Source organism: Platichthys flesus, chromosome 10 (genome assembly GCF_949316205.1).
Source record: "Platichthys flesus chromosome 10, fPlaFle2.1, whole genome shotgun sequence".
NCBI classification, from domain to species: Eukaryota; Metazoa; Chordata; class Actinopteri; order Pleuronectiformes; family Pleuronectidae; genus Platichthys; species Platichthys flesus.
This window is the reverse complement of record NC_084954.1, coordinates 2691614-2708606: the sequence shown is the minus strand read 5'-3', so window position 1 is coordinate 2708606 and position 16993 is coordinate 2691614. Positions and strand designations below refer to the sequence as shown.

The following is a 16993-nucleotide window of genomic DNA, read 5'->3' as shown; positions in this document are numbered from 1 at the left end:
TTATTGGTCAAAGATGAATAATAAACAGCTTAATAACTTAATATAACAATTCAAATAAACTACAAAAGTAAAACTGTACACGTTCAAAGTTGCAGTGTAACTTTAACTGTGTGGAGTGTGTTTGTATAGTTATTGCACGTGTGAACATGTAGTTATTGCCCGTGTGTGTATAATTAATGCACTGTATGTGTATCACATGGAAGAAAATTAAATAAACCAAAACATATATTCAAATAATTTAACGTGTACTTAATTATAATGTATAAATCCATGTCACATCCATATGGACGTGGAGGCAGCAGGGTTAATGACCTGTACAGCTGCCAGCCACCGGGGGGCGATCAAGCTGCTTTTGGCCTCACTTTAAGGAGCTGTGACGTGGTCCACCTTTTATAAACATGTTTATGAACATATGGATCCACAATAACAACAACAAACCAGAATCTTTACATCACTACTACTTTTTTATTTGGCAAACAGCTTGAGATAGTTTCTCTTTTCAGTGTACAGTATATATATATACTATAGTAAACCAGCACATTTTGTTTGATAACCATTTTTTTCTCCTTTTTACATATTACAGCTTACAAATATAGCTGATCTTTTTGACAAAATTACAGATTCTGTTTGACACCTAAATTAGTTATGCTATATAAAAATCCACACATCTTACATTCATGAATAGAAAAAGTAGGCTATATGAAATCAGGGAGAAAGAGAATAAAATAAACACCACGTTACGCAATTTTTAAACAGATCCAATCGGGAGGAGGAGGAGGAGGAGGAGGAGGAGGAGGAGGAGGAGGAGGAGGAGGAGGAGGAGTTCACTCTGAACCCAACGTTAGGACCTCTGAGAGAAATGTGCTGCTATTCCAAAACTCATCAGTACAGAGAAGATATCAAGGAACAACATCAATACTGTCACGTAACGAAGGACGGTTTCACCGCTCGGCCCCCGAAGCGAGAACCCAACACTTTGCCTGGGATTATAATGGATAGTTGATAAAAACTAAACTTTGCATTGCAAACTGTACATACTACTTCATAACTCACAATCTCTCTCTCTCTCTTCCCTCACCCAGTGCTGTCTAAAGGCTTAGGCCACGGATTATGCAAATGCAGCCGAAGCTTTTCCTTTTCACGCTATCTCGGCGCGAGACATCTGCTTAAATCGGACATCTTTCTCACATCTGTAAGACAAAGTTGAACAGAGCTGCGTGAGGGAGCTGCCATTTGGATTATTGGGAAAAGCAACGAAACCGCAGGAGAATCCGTGGATGCGACAGGCAAACACTTTTTCTTTTTCTTTTTTAGCTCCTCTGTGCAGTATCTGAACGATGCACAGAGTTGGCGAGGATGGACTGAAAAGTTGCTGTGGTTAAAAACACAGCCGGCCTGTTGCTGCTTCCCGCTGAAGCTCTGTTTTATACACAGTATTGCTGAATATTGAGCGTTGCATTCAGTTTATTGAGAAGTTGCGGTTTGACTCTTTTTTCTTCTTCTTGTGTCGGTTACATGTCCGTTGGCGTCACATCGTATCAAAACAACCCAGATAAGACATGCTGTAAGCAAACCGCCGCTTAGAAAAGGTAATTTTTTTTTTTTTTGTATTTATATTTTTGTTCTGTAGATAACAAGGTCCAGACGTCTGGATTATTACATAACAATGTTTCGCAAGCATCGATCTAATCATAACATCTAAACAGAAAACGAGACCCGGATTATTCTAAAACTCGTCACTAAAAGAAAAAGGAAAAACCCTGGGATGCAGTTCGTTGGATCCAAAACCAGCAAAACGTTTTTCTTTTCTTTTTTTTAACCTTCAACCCGACTCTTTATGAGCAATGCACCAGAACTGGAGCTGGACTTTGATATGTAAACACTGCAGCAAAGACATGAAACACATAAAACACACTAAGTGTGGAATGTAAAGGAGGAGACACACAATGACAGATCACGCTTCAGGGTCAACACACACAAATTATCATTTTGTACTTAAAAGATAAAACTGTCTTTATGATAAATAAATATTCTATTTGCAATTTAACCTAAAATATTTGTTGTATATTGCCTTAATATATTCTAATACTTTAATAATTTGATAAAGATTTCACTATATGTTTTGGCTTGTGCTGTCGTTCTATATAGTGACATTTATTATATATATTTTATATATATATATATCTATATATATATATATATCTGTGGAATGTATATTCTGGTCAGCTGAGCACTTAAAAATGAGGTTTTCTAAAGAGCTGGCAGGAAGCGAGGTTAGAGACGGATTGGTGCCCATGACACACACACACACACACATACACACACAACACACATACACACACCTTTCTCCTCTGCTTAATGAACACTGGCATTTGTTGGAATGACTTAAAAACTAAACACGTCCGGAACAGATGGGAAAACTACACCGAACAAAGGTCTGAACGTCGCACAATGACAGAAATACAAAAGAAGGGTAAAGATTTACTTCACATCGGCCTAAACGCAGAGTTCCTACCAGTTATTTCACACATGGAAAAGTGTCTAAATACGTATCAACACAGTGTAAGTGAGTAAAAGGTTTGTAAAACCACCGTGTGAGGGCGAAGTGTCTAGGGAGAGATCTTTCCTTCTTACCTCGTGCCGTCAAACATTTCTACGTCCTACACGACCGGCAGAGGCTGGAGAACTTACACAGCATTAGTAAGTACTCGAAGCACTTACCCACAGGTTCACACACGGGTACACACACTGCAGTGAGGAGAATGTGAAGTGTTGGAAAGCAAAGGAGTGTGAGGAGGAGGAGAACACGGAGGTATGTCTGTCCGGGTCAAACGCAGGTGAACTCTGGACAGTCCTGGTTCTGACAGCAGGAGCTTTCCCCCTCGGAGAGATTCTGTCTGTCCACGGCTCTTGTTTCTCTCTCTCTCTCTCTCTCTCCCTCACATGACTTCCCACGTTTCCAGTGCTTCACCTGTTCTAATCAGATACAAAAATCTAAACAGTCTTTTTTTTTTTTTTATCTCCTTTTTGCTTCCGTACAGTTTTGCATTGAAAAATATGCTTTTTCTTTTTTTAAATCCTTAAATCTCTTTTTTTAAATATTACTATGATCCTTTAATTTCCCCGATGTCAGTTGTTGGCGTCGGAGCGCGTTCCTCCCGTCGGCCGCTACATGTGTTGGGCGTCCATTATGTCCAAGTACTTGGCCTCAATGATACGAGGAAGCACGTTGTTCCTAAACAGAGCGGAGAGAATCCGTGTCAGTTGATAAACATCACAACATCACATCACAGAAGACTCGCCGTGTCGTCCTCAGTCGAGAACGAGAGAGTAAATCAACGGTGCTGCTTTGTATCAGACTAAGTGGAAAGGGGGGGGGGATGCAGCTTTATTAGCTACATGTCACCACAGCTGTCTAACTGATGTCAATCATATCTTCATGAAGAGTAGAAGTAAAGTGAAACTGTTCTCAGACATGAAAACGCCCACATTTTGGACATTTGACCTTTTATCCAAAAGTTGTGGGAAGTGTCCCGAGGCACCGACTCTGTGTTCTCATATAGAGCCGCACCAGAAATCACACCGATCGATGTTCGGTGAAGAAAAAGTTGAAACCAAATCTTCGCAGAAACATGAAAATCCCGCTGATTAAACTTTGACGAGCACGAGTCTCCGTTATAACGAAAGTTGATCGGCTCTTCAAAGGAGAAACCTACATTATTTATCTCAGACATTCCACCGGTTTGATGCCAGAAAAGAAAGTGGAGGAGAATGTGGTGAATTATTCTGTGAATTTACAAACACCACATATATATATAATGCACCAGGCACATCTGCTGCCACTGGTCTCACACTGAGCCGGGACCATGGGAGGGTATCTCCACCGAACTGCCAGATGTTTGAAGTCACCGACACTTAAAATGTAATTCTCCACTCGCAGGAGGCTTCAGAGAGATTTGTTGTTAACAATAGAAACGTCATCAGGCAGATTCAGGTCGGACACTGAGAGTCATCTCGAGGAAATCATGTACTGGGACAAACTGGTACCTGATTGGGATTAGCAGGATCATGAGCAGGGGGAAGATCATCTTCATGTAGGGCATCGGGTACATGCCAAACGAGCACAGCACCAGCAGCTGCATCATCTGCAGGAAGGTGAAGAAGTGGATCTTCCTCTGGGGCACTTTGCGGATGTAGTGGGTGGGCGGGTAAGACGTCTGCGGGAGGTGAGAGGATCAGGACAGATTAAAAATACAATCTCCTCCTCGCTGTCCTCAGGTCTGCTGCAGCATTAGAGGACTGATGAAATGAAGAGGTCGCTCACTCACACACACACACACACAGACACACACGCATGTCTAAAAATGCAGACTGAGTTTTAGATCATTAACAGAAAGTAAAAAACAATTAGTGCTTTTATAGCCCAGGGATTTCAAGCTGCACTCAGGGATGTTTCCAGTCTGAACGTGGCTGCAGCAGAAACTTGATTTGAGTCTTTGAACCAGAATCTTCTCGTTTGATTTCCTCTGCATCAAAACTGCTCCTCAATCCTGTTAAACACGTAAACATGACGTATGAAGAGAAAATACAAAAACAAGACTCAATAACACCTGTCTGGTCACCGCTGAGGGCTGGAAATCAAACATCAAAAAGCTTTTTGTGGGAGCAGATATATTATGAATGTTTAATTTAACCTTCAATCAGCCACAGACAGAGATGCAGAGATTGTTTGTGTTGAACAGTGTGACTGACGTCTTCATGTCGCTACCTCTCTCTGCCATTTGGAGGCGCTGGTGTGTGAAGTTACAGAATACAGTGCAGAGGGAAAGGCTCTGGTGCTTTACTGAGACAGAGCGAAGGTTAAATCGGACGAGTGGAGAAACAGAGAGAAATGAAAAAAAATCAAACAGTTTCCCAATATTTGATTTGATTGCTAATTTGAAAACGTCGAGTTCAGGAGATCATGAATAAAAGACGTGTCAGAAACTGTAATAAAAATGTAAATGAACGAACTGAGCTGCCTTAATTCACCAAACCCCACCCACCTGGGGCTCGCAGGTGATTAAAACAAACACCAGAAATTATATTTGCAATTATTATTTGACTCGGGTCTGGTCCTTGAGCGCCTGGCATCCAGTCAAGTGTTTGATCTGCAGAGCACCGGACATATGGTCTCACACACACAGACACACACACACACACACACACACACACTCACCTGCTCCTTGAGGAGTAGCGCCATGCGGTCACACATCTGGTTCCCGTCGATGGAGGTGAGGGCGATGTACAGGAAGAGGCCGTACAGGACGGGTTTGGGGATCCACTGCAGCGGGATGGGCAGCATCAGCACCGACACGCCGATGAAGATGTTGGCAGCCAGAGACGTCAGCCGGGTCTCCTTCACCTGGACAATACTGACGCACAATAACAAACACACACGCACACACAGACACAATGATGGGTTACTGGAAAGCACACAATTGTATTTATACAATGCAGCAGACAAATGATTTTCTTATCAGGGTTCTCACACATTTTCCAACTGACAAATATATCCAGAGACGTGAACTGTCTCAAAACAAACACAAGTTCAATAAAGTAACAAGAGGTCAGAGGCTTGAATCTCAAATAAATAAATAGATACAAAAGATAAAGTTAAAGAAAGAATGAAAAGTCATGAAGAGCTTCAATCCTCCTTTGTAAACAAACTGTGGATGGGATGAAATTCATGTTATTGTCTGAACTATTAAATAGACGAGGAACAGGCCTTTCTCTGTTGTCTGTGTTTTAATGTGTGTGTGTCAACATGTGGTCAAGACCCACAAAGACGTCACAAGATGAATCGCAAGCAGATTAGTGGTAAAATGTTCAAAGTACGTTTTCATTTCCCGAAGCTCATCTCTTTAAATTGAAAACTCTTCTATATTAATCTGGTTTGTCTGCTGCTTATTTAACAAATTGTGAAATACATTAAAACACTGGAAATCGCTGCTTCCAATAAAACCACTTGCAAACTTTATGACACAATCAGAAATGTAAATCTGGAACATTCATTATTCATATCTTGAACATACTTAGAATACGATCTCTGAATCTCTAATGAGATCTCCTCCCCTTACAGGAGGTTGTTTTCATCCCACTTGACAACTTATGGAATCCTGAATGAATGCAAACTGTAATCTGGCTCATTTCCGTGTGGACGGAGAGAAGTTCATCTTCTAATCTCTTTAAAAACTCCTTCACCCCCCCCCCCCCCGCTGAGAAAAAGGATAGTTACACAGTAATCATGCAATCAGAGGATACAGTAGCCTGCGACACAAAATTACAGGCACCGCACGTTCTGAAGTAGACCTTTAATTGGGCGTCTGATTAGCGCCGGCGGCGAGAGGGCGGGTAACTCACGTCTCGTAGAGGTGCCCCCCCTCCACGCGCTGCTCCACGAACGCCAGCTGGCGCACATGGAGGGTGGAGTGGGGGAAGGCGGCGTGCATCCAGGGCAACCCCAGCACCGACATCAGTACGTTAATGAGCCCGGAGAGCATCAGGTCCCAGTGATACGCCGTGCCCTTCAGCAACCTGGGGAGCAACACAACGGTTACACACTGCGGCACACGGGCGACAGAACACTGCACAAAGAGAACAACACACACACACAAGTTCATTTACAGACAACAGAGGCACAGGGAGGACATTTACATACGGTAAAGTCTGAAAGTGAGCAGAGGTGACAGTGGTCAACGTGCACGCACACACACATGCGCACACACACACACACACACACACACACACACACACACACAGACACACACAAAGGGCATCGTTCTCCTGAGGTTATCAGCGCCCTTCAACACAACCTGAATAAACTCATTGGGATTCACAAATTCTCTCAATCAACATACGAGAGAATTCGTGTTTTCATACGCAGAGAATCATGATGTCTCTCATGATGACATCATCATAACTTTACATATAAACGAGGAAGACTGTGACCTTTATGATTCTCGTGTTCGTTCAGGATCACGTCTGAGCATCGTCCCTGCTTCTCCAGCACCAAGAGAGCAGTGTGTGTGTGTGTGTCTGGTGTGTGTGAATAGGTTGTGTAGCTGTGGGCAAGCGTCTGGAGTAACTGTTCTGTAAACACTATCCATGAATCCTGCTGATGTGCCCTTGAGCATGACATTGACACTGCATGCTTTAAATCCCTCTGGATAACAACTTGAATTCATTAGGTAGCTTCACTATGAAGTGAAAAGCAGGTTTTAATGGTAAAAACACACTTTATTTTCATGTGTTTATCTATTCGTAGTTTTATTAAATTTGTTCTCCAATTTATTCAAGATGACGGACGATGATTTAAATAAATGAAACAAAACAAAAGGGAATGAAATGTGAAAAATGTGAGAACATCCTGTGCAAGTAGACAAACTTCCAAATGGTTCGATGAATATCTCATTAAGAAAGAAAAGGAAAGTTTGTTCAGCTTCTGTCCGACTGTTTGTTCCACTTGACCAAGGCAGTGAAGGTCAAACAGTGAGAAACGTGTTCACCGACCTTCTTATTGGCGTTTGAGTCATTTTTATAAAACGATATGAAAAGAGTGTTGAGCGGATCGATGCTCAGAGGAACCAGTTTCTTCTTCTGCTGCTGCAGCCGTTTGTTTAGCCTTAAGGTGAATTCCTCCTTGGTCCGGAGCAGAACATTTACATCCAATTAATTTCTCCCCAACAAATGTACAAGATAAGGGTTGAAATTCCAGCGTCATAGATTTTCACTGCAGACTGGTTGGAGTTGCGTCCGTCTGTGGGACTCGGATAAAGTCTAAATTGGCTTGTCTGGTGGAAATTAAGAAGAGCGGGGGAGAAGCTCCACACTGCTGTGGCTCCAAGGCGTCTTCTGAGCTCCCTCGCTGAGACGATTGGTCTCAGATGTCAAGTTTCTGGCTCGGCTCGTCTGCTCCCGCTCACACACAGCGGATCGGAGAGCGGGGTCAGGGGGTGAAGATCCCTGATGGCTTTTCCAAACGGTCACAGACAAAACCAAAACAGATTCTACGAAAACGCACAAGGACCCTAAGGTACAGACATATGGGCAGTTTGATAAATCTGTACACACAGATATAGAAACAAGATGAAGTGGATACTGGAACTTGTCCGCTACCTGTTCTCCGGTGCGTTGGTCAGCGAGACGACGATGTTCTGGTCGATGAAGATGAGGAGGGCGAGCAGGAAGCCGAGGCCCATGGCGCTCACAACGTTCATGGGCGACAGACGCTCAAACGGAGCCACCTTGAAAACGGGCCGGTCGTAAACTTTAAACACGGGAACTGTTCAAACGGGAAGAAATTAATGAAGTCACTCATTCACTCCCCCCTAGTGACTGCACATGGAATTACAGGTGGAGGACTGGAGGTCAGTGTTGCCTCACTCTTCTTTTAGATAATTGTTTTCTAAACTAATGAGTTAATTGATTATAACTCTGTTATCTGCTCATGTCATTTTTCGTTCAGACGTCCTGTGGAGGGATTTGGGGGAAAATAAAATCCACTTCAATGAACCGTTTAAAATTCACAACCACTTCTAAAGCTCATCAGATTTTAACTGCGTATGAAAATGCGGTGATGACTCATGTTCTCACAGCAGCTGGATTCTCTCTCTGTCTCTCTCTCTCTCTCTCTTTTTTTTTTAAATGCCTGATATCTTAATCTGCGTCTCCTCCAGTTCGGCTGAATTAAGTGCCGTTGGTTAAATTTAGGACAATACAGAAATGGGTCTATTATTTTATGACTTTTTGTCTCAGGAGGTAAAAGAACAGAAAAATTGGCCCAGGCACTTAAATTCTGAATTCACTTGAGGGTCTGGTGCTCGTCTCTGTGTTTGTGCGTCGACCCCTGGAGAACAGCTACTGCCTTGGCAACATTGAATGGAGACGGGAGACGATGCTAAACAATAGAGAACTGGGAATCTCCAATGTGTTCTAGCCTGTTTCTTGATTAAGAAACAACACATGGAGAAATAACGGAGACCTCGTGGCAGTGAAACCTGAGCAGGAGGTGAACGGACCAGTAGTCTGGATCCAGGCACTTACACATTTGTACTTTAACAAATGTTTTTTTAACATTGATGCTATGATATAAAACCTTAAAACAGACAAACTGGTGTGGATGTGAAAAACAAACACAGCAGGAGACTCTCCAGGTCGGACATTTTGAATGTGCTCTTGTTTTTCAACAACCGTCTGAAAATCACAAAACTCCCACGTGTGCATTTCAGTAAAAATCCTCCAGACATTAACTTTTAATTCTGTTGCGTGCGTCTGTAACAGTGAGCTGAAAGTAAAGATGTTTTTCAGAGATCCATAATATAACAGATTATATATCGTTGTCTGTGCACCTATAACAGCTGATTATTTTATAACTCAATCACTGTAATTGGTGTGTTAGACAATAAACTGTATACTTTCTAAATATTTACATTTATATACACAGTTTTTCAAATGTATTAATCTAAATTATTGTATCTTAAACTTCCAAATAAAGTGTTTAATGCACATACAGGTTTAATAACAGCCTCACTGTTGTACTGATAGAATGAAGAAGAACCCGACTTTAATGTGTGAATTTTAAACTCTCAGGTGAACAAAGAGTAAATAAGTTAAACGAGTGGTGTCGCTGGCGGCCCGCTCCTGTGTGGGTTCTGCTCAGGAGGAAAAAAAGTGAGGTGCAAACTGTTCAGTGAAGCCACAAATGATACTCACGCTCAACGTCACTGAACACGTAGGAGCCGATGAAGGAGAACATGAGCACGGAGATCGGCAGGGCGCAGTCCGACAGCACCTCCCTCATCTTGGCATGCAGGAACGGACTGAGAGGGAGAGAGAGAGAGAGAGAGAGAGACAGAGAGAGAGAGAGAGAGAGAAATAATAAAGGAATACAATTACTATGGACAAGACAAGGACAATGGCTGCAATCCTGACACTGTTTAAGTACCCAGGTCTGCCTCTTGCTTACACAATTGAATCCGGCTTTGAGCTTGATTTGATTACCGGGAGTAATCAGAAGTAGAATATTAATGCTTATCGAATCACAGGCTGAAACAAAACCCTTTGAGAGAAGAGGAGGTTTTGTAAAAGCCTGTCTGGAAAGTTCCTACAAGCTCCGCCACCACTGACATCGTTTAGAGTCAAGCCCTGACTCAGCTGCATTCACCCTGGCCGGCGACACGAAGCAGACTTCTCCAGTGATTTATCTGGAGGAGCACATACCTCCGTTTGAACTGGTAGAGGGTGTAACCCATCCATAACGTCCCGAGCATCAGCAGGAGGCAGAGGAGAGGTCTCTCCCGACTGCAGTGGATGATGGTTTCGGGGAGGGTGTTGCGCGACAGCCCCGCCGCCACCTCGCTCCGGTTTCCTCCCAACAGGGCTCCGGCCAGCGGGAAGATCTCGATGCTTCTGTTGGCCTCCACGCTTCTGTTGGACAGCGTGGGCGCGTGGTAATATCTGTGAAAGACTGAATCACAGGAGAGTTTTCAGTCAAGCAGGGAAATGACTTAGAAGAACGTTAACCGACAAATAACTCCAATCTTGAAATTAATCTTTCATTATCAGATCTATAAAGGGTTGTATGAGGGCAGATTCTGAATACATATAAATAAAAGTAAAATAATAAAGAACAAACATCCACCACCATCTCAGGCTCATCACACACACATTCAGACGTTCTTCAACCAAACCTCTTGAATCACAAAGCTTCAGGCAGGCTGGGCTGTGAGCTTTGACTTGTCTCTTGTACATCTTCAGAATGTGAATAAAAAATTATAATAACCAAAGACAGAAACTAACTATCTTCACGATTAATTATTGTCTGAGATTCAATGTGTTTTTTTAATGACGAATCCCTATTCCCATATTCCAGATGCACCGAGCCTCAGCATGACGTGTGTTGTGCTCAGTAGCAAATGATGGCCTGATAAAAATGCTAAACTAAAGACCGTGGATGTGGTAAACATTACACCAGCCAGACGTGCTTTTAACTTAAAGCACCGCTGCGCCTAAGTACAGCCTCGCGGAGCCACTAATGTGGCAGCAGACTCTCAGTCAGAGAGAAGCCGGAATTAAACAACTGAGTAAATACAGAGGACGACGCACTGAACGATGGTTTCCACGACCATTATGGCCTTGTTGCCTGGTAAATCCTGCAAGAAACCTTCACTGTAGAGCAAAAAGCACTCAGCCTCAAACAGTTTGTGTCGTTTATGCATTCGAAACAGAAAAACAGGAAAAATACGAGATTTAGGTGAAAAGTCTTCACGTCATAAAAATCTGATGAACCTGCAGAGCTGTGGTTCTGCAAGAAAAAACCTGGTCAACTCAAAAATAATCACTGCAGGCAAATTGCCTTGTTTTGCTTTATCTAGTGTTTCTAATTACAGTGATAAATATCGAACATGGTTAACAAGAATCCAGAAGAGAAGAGTCTGCAACAGGATCAGAGGTCAAACAGGGAGAATCATTAGACACTGGACTCTGAAACCAGTCCCGACACCCAGATCAGACCGGATCAGAAAGACCCCCCCACCACCAATCACAATCAGTTCCTCCTCCTGGGACTGCTCCAACTATTTTAAATAAGACGAAGGGCACAACCTTTCTCCTATGAGAGTCCAACACAAGTAGATCATCACTTCTATCATCACTTTCAATACCGAGCGTGACACATCGCGGAGGCAGCTCCCACTGCAGGCTTTTTAAAAATGGATCAAACCAGGAGAACGTTGTAGAGAAGAGAAAGTCATAAAAAGAGACTGAACACACGGGCATAATGTTTTCATTCCTGTTACCAGAAAATATTTGGAGCCAAAGTGTCGACAAAATGTCACAGGTTAATGTTATGGTAATGGGATATGAGCTCGGAGCATATTTTACAAATAGTTCCTGGAAAATTGAACTACTGCACCGGCAATCTCCAGAGCAGGTGCATTCAAAACAAATTACATCCTGCTATCGTCATCTCATTTTGTGGAAATTAAATTGTGTAAAATATTTATGATGTACTAAGATGAGGTGTGGTGAGCGCAGGGCCCCGGTGTAATGTGGCTGCAGGCTGGGGTTCGAAATCTGGATTGATTAACTCAGGCTCTGCTGACACGACAGAATGACAGAGGAAGTGATGCATGTTTGCCGTCGTTCCACCGACCAAATGGCGAGAGGAGGACGGCGAGTTTTATTAGTCTATTCAAGATTCTTGTGTCAGCAACAGAGTAATTACTGAGATGTGCCATGAAACTAGAATCTCAAAAGCCAACGATAGTTCGGGACGTGTTTGGGGATAGTTTGGACTTTCGGACCGATCACAGGAAGTTGAGATAACATAGAGCATCAGAAGATGGAAAGTATTTAATGTAAAATCACATGACCCAGTGACAACAGGGACGTGAACAAGCCGCGGGCCTGAGCTGTAGGAACAGAGAAGAACGAAAGCGGAAGAGGATCATCAGGAACTTACTCTTCACGGTGCCTTTCACTGCATCCACCACAAACGCAATGGAAATGAACAGAGCGATGACTTCCTCCGTCGACCTGGAGAACAACAGAAGCCACAGTCAATTACTCAGTCAGACAGACGGTAAGAAAGAATAAACTAAAAGATTCAAAACATGCTAATTCTACGTTCTGCTAGCTAAGCCGTGTAGACTGGTAGAATATCTCCATGTCTGTGGCTGTCACAGGAAACAGACGTCTTTCTTTAAAAGTGGTTTCTTACACAAAACAGACTTTCCTGCTGAGTGCCAGTGATTTTGCAGCAGACGCTGTCGTGACTGCCCAATTTAAAAAAAAATTCTGTTTGACAGAGGAGGAGGCGCGCCGACAGATGAAAGAAAGTGTACGAATTGATTGGATAAATTGGACGCCACTGAAATGAAAACAATTAAAGTGAGTCCAGCGTGAGAGACACCTTTTGAAGAGCTTCATGACCAGGCTGACGTTAAATATCCCTCCCAGGATGAGGAAGAGGCAATTCCACAGACCGATGCAGGCGTAGAACGCCGGGAAGTCCAGGTTGTAGTCGTCACAGATTCCTCGGATCACTGTGAGGCACGAGAACACAAACACACACATACGGGGAGACGGAAATACAAACACAAAATCATGAAATGTCTAATCATGACCAACGTGCTCCCACATCCTCAGGACTTTGTGTAACTGTTGTTGATTGACAGATTCTTTAGCTCCTTTTGCTAATGAGGCAGCAGTAAACAAGTCTTATTTTGTATGTATTCTAATTCATTGAATTCAGTTCCTGCCCTGCAGTTGTTTGCCTCTAATAACCAGAATAGTTTCATTCTTCATACGTTTGCTCGATGTGACCTTGATCTTAAAACTTGAAGAAAACATGTTTTTTAAGGTCACAGAAGTAATTCCACCTCCATCCTTGAGTCCAGGCAACTGTTGGTGTCAGATTGAATCAAATTCTTTGTGCGTGTGCCAGATATTTATTTTACTTTGACCCCCAAATTTATATTAGTTAATCTTTGAGTCCAACTGAACTTTTGTGCAAAATTAAAAGAAATTCCATGAAGATGTTCCTGAGATAATTAATTCACGATGAAGAAACTGTGTTCTGCAAGGCCACAGTGACCTTGACCTTTGACCTTCGACCACCAGCGTTCATCATTTAGTCAATGTGAGTGTGTTGCCTCAAGACGTTGAGAAACCAGGTTCACAGAAATGAGACAGAAAGACGCAGAGGCATAACGATTAAAACTACACTACACACACACACACACACCCACACACACAAAAGGGGAAATCCCATTTCATTCAAACGTAACAGACAAAAGGATTTCGATGTATTTATTAAGTTATAAACATTTAGTTGTAATCCTGAGCATGTTTGTGCAAAAGATAAATTACATCTTTACAAACCAGTCATTGTTCAGCTCAGACCGGCTCCTGGAAATCGACTCTAATCGTCCCCATGAGGATGAACTTTACACACTTCTAACCCAATTACTTCAAACTGCATCACATCACAAAACCCAACAAACTAACTTCGGTATAAAAAGTACATCTTGGCAGCAGAGTCGCTGCTTTTCCCGTTCGCTGCTCGATTCAGCAGCTTCCAGCTTTCAACATCGTTCAGATTCCAACAAACAAAATGACGCTATTGGGTGAAAACCGTGAACCAGTTTATGTGCAGCTGAATATTAGGTTTGCATGTTCTTGCACCCAACGAGCGAGTTTCCTGATATGAACGCACCCGAAACCAAACATTAAATAATTCCATTCAATTTGATTACTCTAGCACACAATCAAAATATACATTTTCTCAAGGCACTTCACTCAAAAAGAAATAATGTCATCGAGAAGGAGAGTCGATTCCTTATTCCTTAAAATGTTTAGAGACTCATACTTTTTACTTTACTGCAGCAGGGACACTTTAGGGGCACAGCCTTACTCTTTAAAACCAAACTTTATTTTGGCGGAGCTGAATGACAGGGGAAGCCTACCGCTGATGAAGATGGCGAGGGGAGCCGTGGTCAGAGGGATGACGAGGGGAGAGCCGGCGAACAGAGAGTAGATGACCCCCCCGATGCTCTGGCCGATGATGGTCTTCCGAACATCTGTGCAGAGACGAGACACACAGAGAAAACACAGGAGGATTAATCTGCATCAAAACCGGCACATTATTATAATATCATATCATATCAGGTCGAGGTCAAAGTTAAAAAAACTAAAGGAACTTGTGCCTTTTGCTGTTAATTAACAAATTGACTCTTTCATCAAATCTGTGAAACAGGAAGTGTAGAGTCTCTGCTCATGCGTCCACATGCGAGGAGGCGCTTGTACCGATCTCGCCACGTGTGCTCTCGTCGTTCAGCGAGCCGAACGCGATGGCGGGCAGGAGGATGGCGATGTAGAGGAAGATGGCCGTGGTCATGTACTTCAGCAGGGTTTTGTTACTGCCAAGTATACCTGAGGGGAGATAAACACAACCACATGAGTCATATCCATGTCATCATGGAGCAGAGGGGGGGGCTCGACACTCTAATTTCAAATCTGACAGAAACATTAGCGCACTTCATCATTCAGTGCCGATCAACCTCCAGTCAGTTACTGCAAAACTATTTAACAAAAGGCTTTCACTGCCCGCCGGCCCTTTAAAAAAAAAATAAAAAAATTGTTTCGGTTTTGTGCCATCCATCATTTTGTAAGAGCAGTAATCGTCCATCCAAATGATGGATAACTCCTTTTTGAAATAAAACCCTTTAATTGGGCTCTAATGCGATCACAGGGATCCTGGTCCTGTGACCTTCATCAGATGATCATTATCTGATGACACTCACAAGACAGAAATATCTTGATTTTGTTACAGCCCAATGAATGTGTTTGGATTTCATGAAATGAGAGCTGGGCTGAGGAGGAGATCCAGAGAGAAAACCCCTTCTTCTTCTTCTTCTTCTTCTCCTTCTTCTTCTTCTTCGCCCAGATTTATATACCTCTTTCTTTTTCTAATCAAAAAACCTGAGGACAGAAACCCTTTCATACATTTGCTAATTTGATTCAATATGATATGAGGAGACAAACAAATGCACTAGCAGCTGATTTTGGGATGGGAATGATCAGGCCAATATCCTTGTCCAAGGTCTTGGGACGTGAGACAATAATATTGGACACATGTGAACATATGGCAGCAGTTACACATCTGAGACGGTTGTTTTTAGCAGGGGGAAAATCCTGGACATGACACAGATGAGGCACAGATGCATCTGAGGCAAAGGGGTGACAGATATACAGAGGATCTGCCAGCGCGCCCTGTTTTACTCTAATAAAGAAGACGATTCACTACAAGTCCAAGTCCCACCTACCATCTGTGAAGTCAGAGGGGTAGAAAGGAAGTCTGCGGCACAGGTCCTCGTAAATCCCCCGGCCGGGTTTGAAGAAATCCTGACACTGTGGACAGAAGGAAGACAGTCAGAGTTTCAACAAGGACACAGAGTTTCCCCTTGATACCAAGTGACTGAAAACAGGATCAGCCCAACATCCGTCACCTCGAGGCAAGAGCAGGGACGAGGGGGGACATGCCAGTGAGCGCCATCTACAGGCAAAGGAAGAAACAGCCACATGTGCCACCTGCAGCCAGAAGTGGCACAACTGCAGTTTTTTCTTCTGCTGTAGTTGCAGTTACGCTGGTAACGACTGAGAGAGAAGGAGTTTGATCCTGATTAAATTTGATTTTGTCCTCTGAGAAAGAGCGTTTTTCAATATTTTCATTGATTTCTCAGACAGTAATTCATGGATCTGTGTGCAGTTGATGCAGATCCACAATGAAACCCCTGGATTGACTGAATACTAATGAGGTTTCGTAAGAGGACTGCTGGGCTTGGCGGATGTAGGCGATATTCTAGTTTACATAACATTTTGTAATATTTTGCTTTTAGCCATCTTGCTAATTTAGCTATAGTGAGCTCCACAAAACAGCATTTATATCCAGAGGCTCAACCGACCAAGTGTTCCTTTCTTCTGCACTCTGCATCGTGGACAATGACACATTTAGATAAAAAATTGCCCCTTAGATGATAGCGCTAAGACACTGGTGGTGCCACAGGGTGCTCCCTGTCCCAAAGATGACATGAACAATCAAATCCAAGAAATCTGTAATTGCATAATACGCAAAAAGAAAGTAAGCAGAGCAGCACGGCCGGATTTAAATGTGCATTTATTAAACGTCCCTGACGGAGCGATAACAGCATCAGGGAGGGACGGACGATTTGGAGTCATTTTTAGAGAAGTCTGGAGGAGGACGAGTGGGAAAGGGCCTCGTGACTCAAGAGGGGACATGAGGGGCTTCTTAAAAAGATGAGCTTTCAGGTTACAGAAGATTGGGAACAAATGTGCAGCCCTGACTGAGCTTATTAAGTAAATTATCCACTTACCCATGTCTTGTTGAACACAGCATTATACAATTAAGTGGATCGGGCGACGACGAGGGGAA

General features: G+C 43.0%; 1 protein-coding gene across 1 annotated transcript in view; it reads right to left on the bottom strand.

Annotated features, from left to right (window-relative positions):
- Positions 1 to 442: 442 nt before the first annotated feature.
- Positions 443 to 16993, bottom strand: part of slc4a11 (solute carrier family 4 member 11) — a 63525-nt gene continuing 46974 nt past the window's right edge. The window contains exons 8-19 of the mRNA XM_062397452.1: positions 15867 to 15951; positions 14848 to 14973; positions 14508 to 14621; positions 12953 to 13085; positions 12503 to 12576; positions 10261 to 10507; positions 9754 to 9860; positions 8158 to 8323; positions 6403 to 6576; positions 5219 to 5414; positions 4048 to 4217; positions 443 to 3235 (exon numbers count right to left, since the gene is read on the bottom strand). Coding sequence (XP_062253436.1) covers positions 3169 to 3235; positions 4048 to 4217; positions 5219 to 5414; positions 6403 to 6576; positions 8158 to 8323; positions 9754 to 9860; positions 10261 to 10507; positions 12503 to 12576; positions 12953 to 13085; positions 14508 to 14621; positions 14848 to 14973; positions 15867 to 15951 — 1659 coding nt within the window. The 3' untranslated portion in view covers positions 443 to 3168. The remainder of the gene's footprint in view (positions 3236 to 4047; positions 4218 to 5218; positions 5415 to 6402; positions 6577 to 8157; positions 8324 to 9753; positions 9861 to 10260; positions 10508 to 12502; positions 12577 to 12952; positions 13086 to 14507; positions 14622 to 14847; positions 14974 to 15866; positions 15952 to 16993) is intronic.